Source organism: Equus przewalskii, chromosome 11 (assembly GCF_037783145.1).
Source record: "Equus przewalskii isolate Varuska chromosome 11, EquPr2, whole genome shotgun sequence".
Classification (NCBI taxonomy): domain Eukaryota; kingdom Metazoa; phylum Chordata; class Mammalia; order Perissodactyla; family Equidae; genus Equus; species Equus przewalskii.
The window spans coordinates 19,640,526-19,653,696 of record NC_091841.1 but is presented as its reverse complement, the minus strand read 5'-3'; the positions used below and the strand labels follow the sequence as shown (position 1 = coordinate 19,653,696).

The 13,171-nt window shown below is 37.1% G+C and overlaps 1 protein-coding gene across 1 annotated transcript; it reads left to right on the top strand.

The window, feature by feature from the left end:
* Positions 1–7,199: 7,199 nt before the first annotated feature.
* LOC103560508 (olfactory receptor 10Q1-like) lies at positions 7,200–7,790 on the top strand. The gene has a single exon (XM_070566049.1). It carries the CDS (start codon positions 7,200–7,202, stop codon positions 7,788–7,790), a length of 591 nt encoding a protein of 196 aa, XP_070422150.1.
* Positions 7,791–13,171: the final 5,381 nt, after the last annotated feature.

The following is a 13,171-nucleotide window of genomic DNA, read 5'->3' as shown; positions in this document are numbered from 1 at the left end:
ATGTGCCCTATTGCCTTTTTCTCCCTCCTCCCTCCCCGCTGCCCTCTGGTAACCATCAATCTAGTCTTTGTATCTATGTGTTTGGTTACTGTTGTTGTTATTTCTATCTTCTAATTATGAGTGAAATCATATGGTATTTGACTTTCTCCATCTGACTTATTTTGCTAGTTTAGCAGACTTCCCTCAAGGTCCATCCATGTTATCACAAATGCCAAGATTTCATCATTTTTATGGCTGAGTAGTATTCCATTGTGTATATATACCACATCTTTTTTATTCATTCATCCAATTATGGGCACTTTGTTTTCAAGTCATGGCTACTGTGAATAATGCTGCAATGAACACAGGGGTACACATATCTTTACACATTTGTGTTTTTGTGTTCTTTGGACAAATACCCAGAAGTGGAATAGCTAGATCATATGGTAGTTCTATCCTTAATTTTTTGAGAAATATCCACTCTGTTTTCCATAGTGGCTTCAGCAGTTTGCATTCCCATCAGCAGCGTATGAGAGTTCTCTTTTCTCGACATTCTCTCCAACACTTGTTATTTCTTGTCGTCATAATTATAGCCATTCTGACAGACGTGAGGTGGTATCTCATTGTAGTTTTTATTTGCATTTCCCTAATAATTAGTGATGTTGAACATCTTTTCATGTGCCTGTTGGCTATCTGTGTAGTTCTTTGGGAAAATGTCTGTTCAGATACATTGCCCATTTTTAATCGGGTTGTTTGTTTCTGTTGTTGTTGAGTTGTATGAGTTCTTTATATATTTTGGATATTAACCCCTTATCAGATATGTGGTTTGCAAATATCTTCTCCCAATTGTTAGGTTGTCTTTTTGGTTGTTGATGGTTTCTTTTGCTGTGCAGAAGCTTTTTAGTTTGATGTAGTCCCATTTGTTAATTTTTTCTTTTCTTTCCCTTGGCTGAGTAGACATGGTATTTGAAAAGATGCCGCTAAGACCAATGTTGAAGAGTCTACTGCCTATGTTTTCTAAAAGCTTTATGGTTTCAGGTCTTACATTCAAGTGTTTAATCCATTTTGAGTAAATTTTTGTGTATGGTGTAAGATGATGGTCTGTGTTCATTCTTTTGCATGTGGCTGTCCAGTTTTTCCAACACCATTTGTTGAAGAGACTCTCCTTTCTACATTGTATGTTCTTGGCTCCCTTGTCAAAAATTGGCTGCCCATAGATGTGTGTGTTTATTTCTGGGCTCTGGATTCTGTTCCACTGATCTCTGTGTCTGTTTTTGTGTCAGTGTCATTCTATTTTGCGTACTATAACTTTGTAGTATATTTTGAAGTGAGGGATTGTGATGCCTCCAGCTTTGTTCTTTTTTCTCGGGATTGCTTTGCTATTTGGGGTCTTTTTTTCATTCCATATATATTTTAAGATTCTTTATTCTATTTCTGTTAAAATGTCATTTTGACTTTGATACTGATTGCATTGAATCTCTAGATTGCTTCAGGAAGCATGGTTTTTTAACTGTTAATTCTTCCAATCCGTGAGCACAGGATATCTTTCCATTTCTTTGTGTCTTCGATGTCTTTCAAAAATGTTTTATACTTTTCAGTGTACATGTCTTTCACTTCTTTGGTTAAATTTATTCTTAGGTATTTTATTCTTTTTTGTTGTGATTGTAAATGGGATTGTATTCTTAATTTCTTTTTCTGCTATTTCATTGTTAGCGTGTAGAAATACAATTGATTTTTGTGTGTTGATTCCGTACCTAATGACGTCACTATATTTGTTTATTTTTTCCCAAAAGTTTTTCATGGATTCTTTCGTGTTTTCTACACATAAAATCGTGTCATCTCAAATAGTGACAGTTTTACTTCTTCCTTTCCAGTTTGGATCCTTTTTGTTTCTTTTCCTTGCCTGATTGCTCTGGCTAAGACTTCCAATACTATGTTAAATGAAAGTTGTGAAAGTGGACATCCTTGTCTGATTCCTGCTCTTAAAGAGATAGCTTTCAATTTTTCACTGTTGTGTATGACATTAGCTGTGGGTTTGTCATATATGGCTTTTATTACGTTGGGGTATTTTCCTTCTATATCCATTTTATTAGGAGTTTTTTATCATAAATCGATGTTATATCTTGTCAAATGCTTTCTCTATATCTATTGAGACAATTGTGTGATTTTTATTCTTCATTTTGTTGATGTGGTGTTTCACCTTGATTGATTTGCAAATGTTGAAACATCCCTGGCATAAATCCCACTTGATCATGGTGTATGATCATTTTAATGTATTGTTGTAGTCAGTTTGCTAGTATTTTGTTGAAGATTTTTGTATCTGCAGTCATCAGAGATATTGGCCTGTAATTTTCTCTTTTGTTGTTGTCATTGTCTGGTTTTGATATCTGGGTAATTTTGGTCTCATGGAAAGAGTTAGGAAGCTTCCCGTCCTCTTCAATTTTTTGGAAGAATTTGAGAAGGATATGTATTGTCTTCTTTGAGTGTTTGGTAAAATTCACCAGGGAAGCCATCTGCTCTTGGACTTTTGTTTTCTGAGAGGTTTTTGATTACTGTTTCAATCTCCTTACTGGTGATTGGTCTATTCAAATTCTCTATTTCTTCTTGATTTCATTTTGGAAGGTTGTGTGATTCTAAGAATTTATCCATTTCTTCTAAATTATCCAATTTGTTGGTGTATAGCTTTTAGTAGTATTCTCTTGTAATTTTTTGTATGTCTGAGGTGTCTGCTGTAATTTCTCCTGTTTAATTTCAGGTTTTATTTATTTGAGGCTTCTCTCTTTCTTCTTGGTGAGTCTAGCTAAAGTTTTGTCAATTTTGTTTATCTTTTCAAAGAACCGGCTCTCTGTTTCATTGATTTTTTTCTATTTATTTTAGTCTATTTCATTTATTTCTGCTCTGATTTTTATTATTTCCTTCCTTCCTTCTACTGCTTTGGGGCTTTGTTTATCCTTCTTTTTCTAGTTCCGTTAGGGGCACTGTTAGGTTGTTTGAGATTTTTCTTGTTTGTTGATGTAGTCTATATTGCTATGAACTGTCCTCTTAGTACTGCTTTTGCTCTATCCCATAAATTTTTTGCATGTTGTATTTTCATTTTCTTTTGTCTCCAGGTATTTTTTGACTTCTCCTTTTATTTCATCTTTGACCCAATTGTTGTTCAGTAGCATTTTTTTAATCTCCACATATTCGTGGCTTTTCCAGCTTTCTTCTTGTAGTTGATTTCTACTTTCATACCACTGTGGTCAGAAAAGATGCTTGGTATTACTTCAATCTTCTTAAATTTATTGTGACTTTTTTGTGCCCTAATATGTGATCTATCCTGGAGAATGTTCCATGTGCATTGAAAAAGAATGTGTATTCTGTGGTTTTTTGGATGGAGTGTTCTATATATAACTGCCAAGTCCATGTGATCTAATGTGTCATTTAAATCCAATGTTTCCTTTTTGATCTTGTTTTTGGATGATCTATCCATTGATGTAAGTGGAGTGTTAAAGATCCCTACCATTATTGTATTACTTTAAATGTCTCCTTTTATGTCTGTTAATAATTGCTTTATATACTTAAGTCCTCCTATGTTGGGTTCATAGATATTTATGAGTGTTATGTCCTCTTGTTGGATTGTTCCCCTTATCATTATGTAGTACTCTGTTTTGTTTCTTGTTATAGTTTTTGTTTTAAAGTCTGTTTTGTCTGATAAAAGTATTGCTACCCCAGATTTCTTTACATTTCCATTGCATAGAGTATATTTTTCCACACCTTTACTTCCACTTGTGAGTGTGTTTAGGTCTGAAGTGTGTCTCTTGTATGCATGATATATTTGGGTCTTGTTTTTTAATCCATTCAGCCACCATATGTCTTTTTATTGGAGCATTTAGTCCATTGACATTTAAAGTTTCCATTGAAAAGTACGTACTTACTACCATTTTGTTACTTTTTTCTGGGTGATTTAGTAATTCTCCTTTGTTCCTTTCTTCTTCTCTTGCTCTCTTCCCTTGTTGTTTGATAGCTTTCTTTAGTATTATGTTTGGATTCCATTCTCTTAATTTCTTGTGTATATATTTATTATATTTTGTGTATGTATAATTTATTATGTGTATATGTTATTTATTATAGGTTCTGGTTTCTGATTACCATGTGATTCATATATAATAAACTATGTAAAGAGCAATTTTTATTAAGTTGATCTCTTAAGTTTGACCTCTTACTAAAAGGCCTACAGTTTTACTCCCCTTCCCCTATTTTGTTTTTGATATGATATTTAACCTGTGTGTATGTGTGTATCCCTTAACCTCTTATCATGGAGATCTATGTTTTCAGTACTTATGTCTTCTGACCTTCATTTTAGCTTTATAGGTGGTTGATCTGTTACCTTTACTGAATATTTGTCTTACCAGGGCAAATATTTTTCTTCTTGGTAACTTTCTTCTCCTATTTGTGGTCTTTTCTCTCCCACTTAAATAAGTCTCTTTAACATTTCTTGTAAGGCCAGTTTATTGGTGATAAACTCCTTTAATTTTGTTTGTCTGGAAAACTCTTCATTTCTCCTTTCATTCTGAATGATAACTGCCGGGTAGAGTATTCTTGGCTATAGGTTTTTTTCCTTTCAGCACTTTGAATATATCTTGCCACTCTCTTCTAGCTTATAAGGTTTCTGTTGAGAAGTCAGCTGATAGCCTTATGGCATTTCCTTTGTGTGTAACTTGTTGCCTTTCTCTTGGAGCTTTTAGGATTCTCTCTTTATCTTTAATTCTTGAAATTTTGATTATAATTTGTCTTAGTGTCAGCCTCTTTGGGTTCATCTTGTTTGGTGCTCTCTGTGCTTCCTGTACCTGGATGTCTGTTTCCTTCCTTGGATTAGAAAAGTTTTCAGCTATTATTTCTTCAGACATAATCCCTGCCCCTTTGTCTCTCTCTTCTCCTCCTGGGACACTTATAATATGGATGTTAGTTTACTTGATGTTGTCCCAGAGGTCCCTTAGACTGTCTTCATTCTTTTTAATTCTTTTCCCTTTTTTCTGTTGAGTGTGGATGATTTCCTCTACTCTTTCATCCAGCTTACTGATTCATTTTTCTGTGTCATCTACTCTTCTGTTGATTCCTTATAGTGAATTTTTCACTTCCGTTATTGTATTCTTCAATTATACTTGGTGCTTTTTTATATTTTTCAATTCTTTGTTGAAGTTTTCACTGTGTTCATCTGTTCTTCTTCCAAAATCAGTGAGCATCCTTGACTATTAGTTTGTAATCTTTATCAGGTCGATTGTTTATTTCAGTTTTGTTTAGTTCTTTTTCTGAAGATTTGTCCTATTCCCTTATTTGGAACATATTCCTTTGTCTCCTCACTTTGTCTACCTCTCTGTGCTTGTATCTATGTATTATGTAAATAAGCTACCTCTCCTGATTGGAGAGATGTAGCCTCATGTAAGAGATGCCTTATGGGGCCCAGCAATGGTCTTCCTTCTCATCACCAGTTCCAAATGTTCCAGGAGTGTCCTCTGTGTGGGCCACATGTGCACCTTCTGTTGTGTCAGGGTTGCTCTTGCTGTGGGTACATGGGTAAGCTAAGCTGGCCTGAGGCCAGCTGGTTGCAAGGCTCAGCAGCATGCGGCTGCTATCATTACTTTAGTCACTTTATCAGGTGGTACAATCCCCAATATGGCTGGCTGCAAGTTCTAGTAGCACACACCTGTTGCTGTTTTTCTCTTAAGTGAGTTATACCCCCAGCATGTCTGGTTACTAGGCTCAGGGGCTCACAGTTGCTGTAGGCCTCCAGTCTGCAAGGCTTTTGCTAGATATTTCAGGAGTGCAACTATGGGTGGGGAGGTTGGCCCCAGGTGTGGCAGCACACAATCCTTTCAGGTGTTAGAAGGTGGAGCAGATCCCCTTTGTGACTGTTTGAGATGGTCAGTGGCACAAATCTGCTCCAGCTGACACATCCCACTGCCCACAGGTCCACACATCCCACCAATGTAGTCCCACCCTGTGTGCAAGTTCCACCCCACTGAGGCAAACCCACTCACCCTGCTACAGAGGTCCTATACAACCCACCTATGTGGGCCCACAAGTTCCCTGTAGGCTTGCTGGTGGTTGGGATGAGTCCCTAAGGTGGGCTGCCTGTCTTGGCTGAGCTGGATTAAATAAGTGCTCTAGTGGGTGGGGCAAACCTCTGTGCTAACAGACCACAGGAAGAAATTCAATGGCATCTGCTAGCTTCTGTGTCAGCATGCCTGTACTAGGTCACAGTAATGGCTATCACTAATGTCTCAGTTCCTGTGAAGGTGGGCCCAGGTGCTTCTAGTCTCTCTGATATATACTAGAAAACAATGGAAAGAACAATGTCTTGCTACACAAAACAACAAGAATAACCTTTGCAGACATAATGTTGAAGTCAGTTACAATAAAGTACATACTTTGTTATTGCACATATAAATTTAACGATAGTTAAACTGATCTGCAGTGATAAAAGTCAAAAGAGGGATAAATACTGAAAGAAGGGTTAAAGGATGCTTATAAGCTACTGGAATTGTTCTATTTCTTAACCTTGGTAGTGGTTACACTGGTGTATTTACCACTTAAAAAATAAATCAAGCTGTACACTTAGGATTTGTGAACTTCTCTGTATATATGTTATATTTCAATCAGAATGTTTGTGCAAAAAGTGAGCAACACATCCATTTATCTCATTTTGAATATATATATCACTATACAACTCTTTAGTTTAATTAAATACAAGCAAGGAGTTAGCCCTCGTCAACTGGATTTAAAATACCAGAGTAAAAAAAGTGATTTCTCCAGGAACATCTACATGTCTTTGTCACCAGAAATGTCTACAGATGAGGATCTTTCCTATTCCTGAAGATTTCCGTGGAAAAATATTTCATACACTCTATTGTGAATTCATTCCAAGCATTGAGACTGCAAACCGGATATTAAATAGATAATTCCAAATAAAGAATCAAATTTAAAATCCCTGCTTTTCTTCAGGCAATAAAGCAACTCACCTAAGAAAGATTCAGCACTTTTCTGTTCTTTTGCTGGAGACCTTTTTGCTGGGAGCCCTGTCCTCAACCAGTCAGGTCCCACTGAGTTCGTGTTCTGTGCATTCACAGCAGTACCTGAATTTCAGGCCCTCTTTTCCCTGCATTTCTCTTCCTCTACTTAATGACCCTTTGTGGCAACACAGCCATCATCTGGGTGATGTGCAGACTCGGCTCCCTTCTATGTATTTCTTCCTGTCCAATCTGTGGTTCCTGGAAATCTGCTATACCTCTGTTGTGGTGCCTTTGATGCTTTCTAACATTTTTGGGACCCAGAAGCCAATTCTGTTGGCTGGCTGGGGGGCTCAAATGTTCTTTTTTGTCACCCTTGGCAGCACAGACTGTTTTCTCTTGGCAGTCATGACTTATGAACTCTACATGGCCATCTGCTACCCACTGCACTACACCCTTGTCATGACCCAGAAGCTGTGCATCCAGATGGTGGCCAGTGCCCTGGGCCTGGCCCTCTTCCTCTCTGTGCAGCTCACATCCTTAATCTTCACCCTGCCCTTCTGTGGGCACCACCAGGAAATCAATCATTTCCTCTGTGTTGTGCCTCCGGTCCTGTGGCTGGCCTACACCGACATCCACGTGCTCCAGGCCATCCTCTATGTCGTGGGCATCCTGGTGCTGACTGTCTCTTTCCTGCTTACCTGTGTCTCCTATGTGTTCATCATCTGTGCCATCCTGCACATCCGCTCTGCTGAGGGTCACTGGCAGGCCTTCTCTACCTGCTCCTCCCATCTCACTGTGGTCTTGCTGCAGTATGGCTGATGCAGCCTGGCCTACCTGAGTGCCCAGTCTGGCACCTCTGATGATGAGGACTGCCAAATCGCCCTGGTCTACACCTTTGTCACCCCCATACTCAATCCCCTTATCTATACTCTGTGAAAGAAGGATATCAAAGGTGCTCTGAGGAATGCTGTCTTGGTAAAACGGTGTCTAGTACCAGTTGAAGGCTTAGGGGGTCTAGTGTGGGTACCTGTCACTTGCCATGATAATAAACTCTAAATGATAAATATAGAATTATAATACTTACTTTACCACCCTTTGCAGTTGATATTTCTCTTTTGCCATATTTTCCCCACATCCACAATCTGCACTCATTTTCTAGAGGTGCTTTGAATGAGATTCAAAAATTTGGACAAAACTTTCATGCAGGAGCTCTAGTGTCCTAGCCATATTTTAAAGATTGTAACTCACCGTGGTTACACTCAGGGGCAATTGTTCTATCAGGAACCCGCCCCCCCCATATACCCTGGGAATAAAGGTTGATACCTTTACACATCCTGCCTCCTGAGGAGGCAATAATATTAAATAATCTCGTGAAAGTTGCCTTAAGTAATGACTATTCATAAAGACATGTATTTTACTCAAAGAAATGTATTTTATTACTGTTTTAGATTTGAATGAATGGCAAACATTAGCTTATTTAATGCATCAATTTCCTTCATTCCATATATCTCAACTTGTCACCTTCATTCACTCATTCTGCCATGCCAAGAAATGGTCAGAAATTAGCATTCATTGACTAAGCCCCTTCCATGTGCCAGTCATGCTGGAGTATGGAAAACTGCCTCTGGTTGACACCAGCACTGCCTGCAGGACCCATTTATATCTATACTTGTGTTTTTCACTAAACCTCTGCTGTTTCTCCTTCCTCACCTCTTCTGTCTTCTTATTGGCTGCTTCTCAAGGAGCCACTCAATGGGTGGCACCACTGTTCCTCCCATCTACTACTGGATGGCTATAACATCTTCCTGTAGCTGTGCCCCAACCACAGACAAACCCTCAAGCAGAATCAGCTTCCCTCTCCAGTGCTCACAGCTGACACCACACTGAGAAACCTTCTCATTTACCCTGAGGAAAAATGAGGTGAAGAGGGCTCCAGAGACAGTTCTTAAAAGGAAGCATCTCTCCCAGAACAAATAAAGGAGGGTACAACCTATGAGGCATGGGTCTCGATCCAGCCCATAAAATTTAGTTCACAACTCCAGGAAGAGAGTGGGAGTGTCTGCCAGTGGATATCATAACTGATCTAAGAAATTGGTATGACTCTTCCGAATGTCATATAGCTAAGTATACCAAAGGCCTAGAAAGGTTTCTATTCTTTGATTCAATAATTCTTATTCTAAAATCACAACATCAAGAAATTGACAGGGTCATACAAAACTGAAAACATATGTTTGTTTCTATATTTATAAAATTAAAAGTTATTAAAATCTAACTTCAAATATTAGATACATAAACACAACATACTTTAAATCATATTTAAATTAATATTTAAGAATAAAGAGTAATATTTATCATTATAACTATAAGTGATAAAAGTAAGGTACCAACCTATATTTATTTACAATAGGAGCCCAATTTTGTAATACTACATATGCACAACGATAAATAAAAATACAATAAAAAGTTAACAGTTTTATCTGTGACTCATAGAATTAGGATAATTTTTTTCTTCTTTATTCATTTGCACATTTTTTCATGTTTTTACAAAAAAAGATTGCGTTGCTTTTATAATCAGAAAAATGATAATTTCTAAAGGGAATCTGAAGCTCATGTAGATTTATTTGGCACATAAAACTCCCATCATCACAGCAAGACCCTCCTCCATTTTTCATATTTTTCCTGGATTAACATTTTTTGTTTTTGTTACCTCTTTTTCTCTTCAAAACTGCTTTTTATACTTTTAATTTTTAAGCTGTTTTCACATGGGGATAAGGAGAACAACTGCAAAACTTTACTTATTCTGGAAATAGTCATGGGTTTAACTATATATTCGAAAAGCCTTTGCTGCCAACTCAGTGTTGGAAGAGAGAAACAGAACTCTCTGGTTGGCTGGTTGCTTATCAACGTATCCAGGCCAAGTCACATCAGAACATAATGAATCAATTAAATGTACACACTGTTCTAGGCATTGTCTGGAGTGCCAACAAAAGGAAAGTTTGCAACTGCATTTTCATGCCTCCTTTCATTTTTATTTAATGTCACAATTCATACAGAAAATTCACCTGGAACTCTAAAAGAAGAGAATGAAATGTTACTTTGTTCTGTTGGGGAAAAGGCTCTAAAGAGTTGATCAGTCCTTTCAACTGAATTACTGGGCTTCTCCAGGTATCTTCCTCTACTTATTTTTGCTGAATAGAACGAGCTCCTCCTTCTTGATGAAAAATTATACCCTTAATATAAGAGTCGTTCCATGTAATTATTACATTCTGGATTAAAACATTGAGTGGAGTATCAGCACATTGTGAGTTAAATGATGGGACTTAAATGTCAATGTTTGCCTTGAGAAAATGATGATCCCCTCCTAACAAGGTAGCCTCCTGGCAGCGTAAACAGAAGTCAGAACTTGCAAAATTACTTTAGGTTTCCTTCATTTTTCCTCTCCTTCACCTTCACCACTTCTTTCAAATTCCTGTTTACCACCTGCATGCAGCCTTTTGGGTTTGCAAGTCTGTCCTTGGTATCAACTGCCTTACCGAGAAGTACTTGCCCAGAAAGCAACCTCTCTTCCCACAGACGTCCTCTATCTATGCCTCTCTCATTGAATTTTATTAAAATATATCTTATCAGGTAGTGTATTTAATTGAGTACATGTCTCCACTACTAATTAATAAGTACCTTAAGGCCAGAATACATGATGAAAATATCTCTGATGTGTTGTGAGAGTAGATTTCTCCATTTCTTTCCTTACTGTTTAACTGGTGGATTAAAGGAAGGGTTAGTCACAGTGCTAAGAGTGGTGTTTCCATGTGGGAATTTTTTCCTAGCATTTCTAAAACAATTATTTATTTTTAAATCCAAACTCCGAGAGAAAGTAGTTGAGAAATTAGAAAATTGGTAAAAGTATTATAATTCTTCTGCAGGAATGAAAGAAAACTAGCCAACATAGAGAGGTTACTGTTTAGAGGAGTCCACTCATGTCAAGGGGAAAGCAGGAGCAGAAAACGTAACACACGGAGTCAAAAGTTAAGTCTACATTTCCAGAACCAGGACAAGAAGCAGAGAGAGAAGCAGTCATAATCTAATCAGTCAGTCTTGTTTGTAGCTGTTTCCATGTGTGTGTTCATGGCCCCATCTGCTTCTAACATTAGTCATTATTGCAAATAAAATAAATATTAGTAAGTTGATATGCCCAGGATACTTTATACAAATCCTATAGGTGATGTTCCAAGACAACAAATTTTGGAAGGAAATAATTTCTAAAATTGGCAATCTTGATATGTGATTCTGTTTAGCGTCACAATCTTATTGATAGATCTGAATGTTTAGTTATTTAAATACTACCCAATAATGTTCACAGGGCATTTTCCAGTGTTTGGCTATTCACTATAATCTACACTACTTGGTATATACTAATACACCTAATATTTATAATTATCAAACAAATTTTGGATACCTATAATAAATAAAGAGTATAAAGAATGTTGAAAATATTTTAAGAATAATTTATAATTTCATACATTCCTGAAAAGTCTCAGGAATTTGTATTTCTCATTCCCACACGTTGAAACCAAGGAAATCATAAGGGGAGTGTGTGTTTGTGTATTTCTGTGTCGTATAATTAAAACTACTGAGTGTAGATAGAGAGATGGCTGGATAGGAAATGATTGAATGAGAGTGATTATTATACAACAACACATTCTGGGCAATTTGTTTTATGGATATTGGATGGGTCAAAAATGACCTGCAATGTCACGCCATCAAGAATCTCAACAGGTATTTTCATAATGATGACTGCATTTTCTTTACTCTCACTCTCTCTCTCATTCAGTAGTGACTTTGAAAACCACATTGTAAAATTACAGATTCTCGTGAAAATCAGTAGAAGCTTGAAATATGATGGTGATAATTCCTTGCGCTTCTCTTTGCCCAATGGCTCCCATTTGAGAATTGTCCTAGTTGCCTCTTTTAGGTTCCAATCCAGTCTCACGAGAAGGAAATAGTATGGAGCTCCTAGCACTGGGCAAAAGAGGTTACTCAACAGAGATGGGGCACAATTTTGTATAACCATCTTCAGAGACCATAGACCACATACTTGGTGATCTTTATAAAACTATTTAGAAAGACTCCTTTATGTCATAATACAATTCCTTTCACAAATATTTATTATGGACACTCATTTATATATTTTTTCTTAAAGTATAAATGACATATAACATTATATTAGTTTGAGGTGTACAACATAACTATTCTAAATTTGTATATATTGCAAAATGATCACCACAATAAGTCTCGTTAACATACGTCACCATACATGGTTACAGATGTTTTTCTTGTGATGAGTAGTTTTAAGACCTACTCTCTTAGCAACTTTCAAATATGCAATACAGTGTTATTAACTATAGTCGCTAAGTTGTACATTTACTCATTTTTAAACAAATATTCAAACAGAATCTAGCGCTATTTGCCAAAGTCTCTGACTCTCTGGATTTAATGTTCATGAGGGGAAAAGAGACAATAAACAGGCAAATGCTATGAAAATAAGCAGAAGAGTGGTGAGGGGAGCAGGGATTTAGGATGAGAAGGAGAGTGTTGAAGAATAGTGACTTGGAGATGAAGAAGAGACAATATTCTGTGCCAGGCACTGGGTTATCTGCTTGGAATTCATAGACAAAAACACAAGATACTTGCTTTCAAGTTTAAAGACTATTAGGAAAATAAACAGACAAACAATCGTAAATCAATCTTTTTTTCCCTAGAGTATAGGAGACTAATATATGCAAGAAGATCATGGTGTAAGTATGTCAATGTCTTCCTCGACAAAAATCTTAGTAAGTTCTTCTGTGTGTTCTCCAAGAAGGGTTTATATATTCTTTTTACACGACACAGGAAGTCTTAGGAACACTAGCTCCAAAATGTCTAAATTGACAACTCCCTCCCACATGCAAGTATGAGGCCGCAAGCCCCCAGCAAATCCCTGTGGTTTTACATAAGTGCCTTCCACTGGCTCATTCCACCAAAAGTCCTCTTATTCCTGAGAAATTGCCACATCTCTGGTCTCTCTTCCCTTGTCTAATGTGGATTAACTTCCTATTAGATTGTCTGGGAGGAAGACAGTTTTACTCGGGATGTTGTCATATTTAGGAACATCCTTAGCTCTGCTCTGCCTCCCAGCTTCTCCAGAATCTCAGCAAAGATTTACC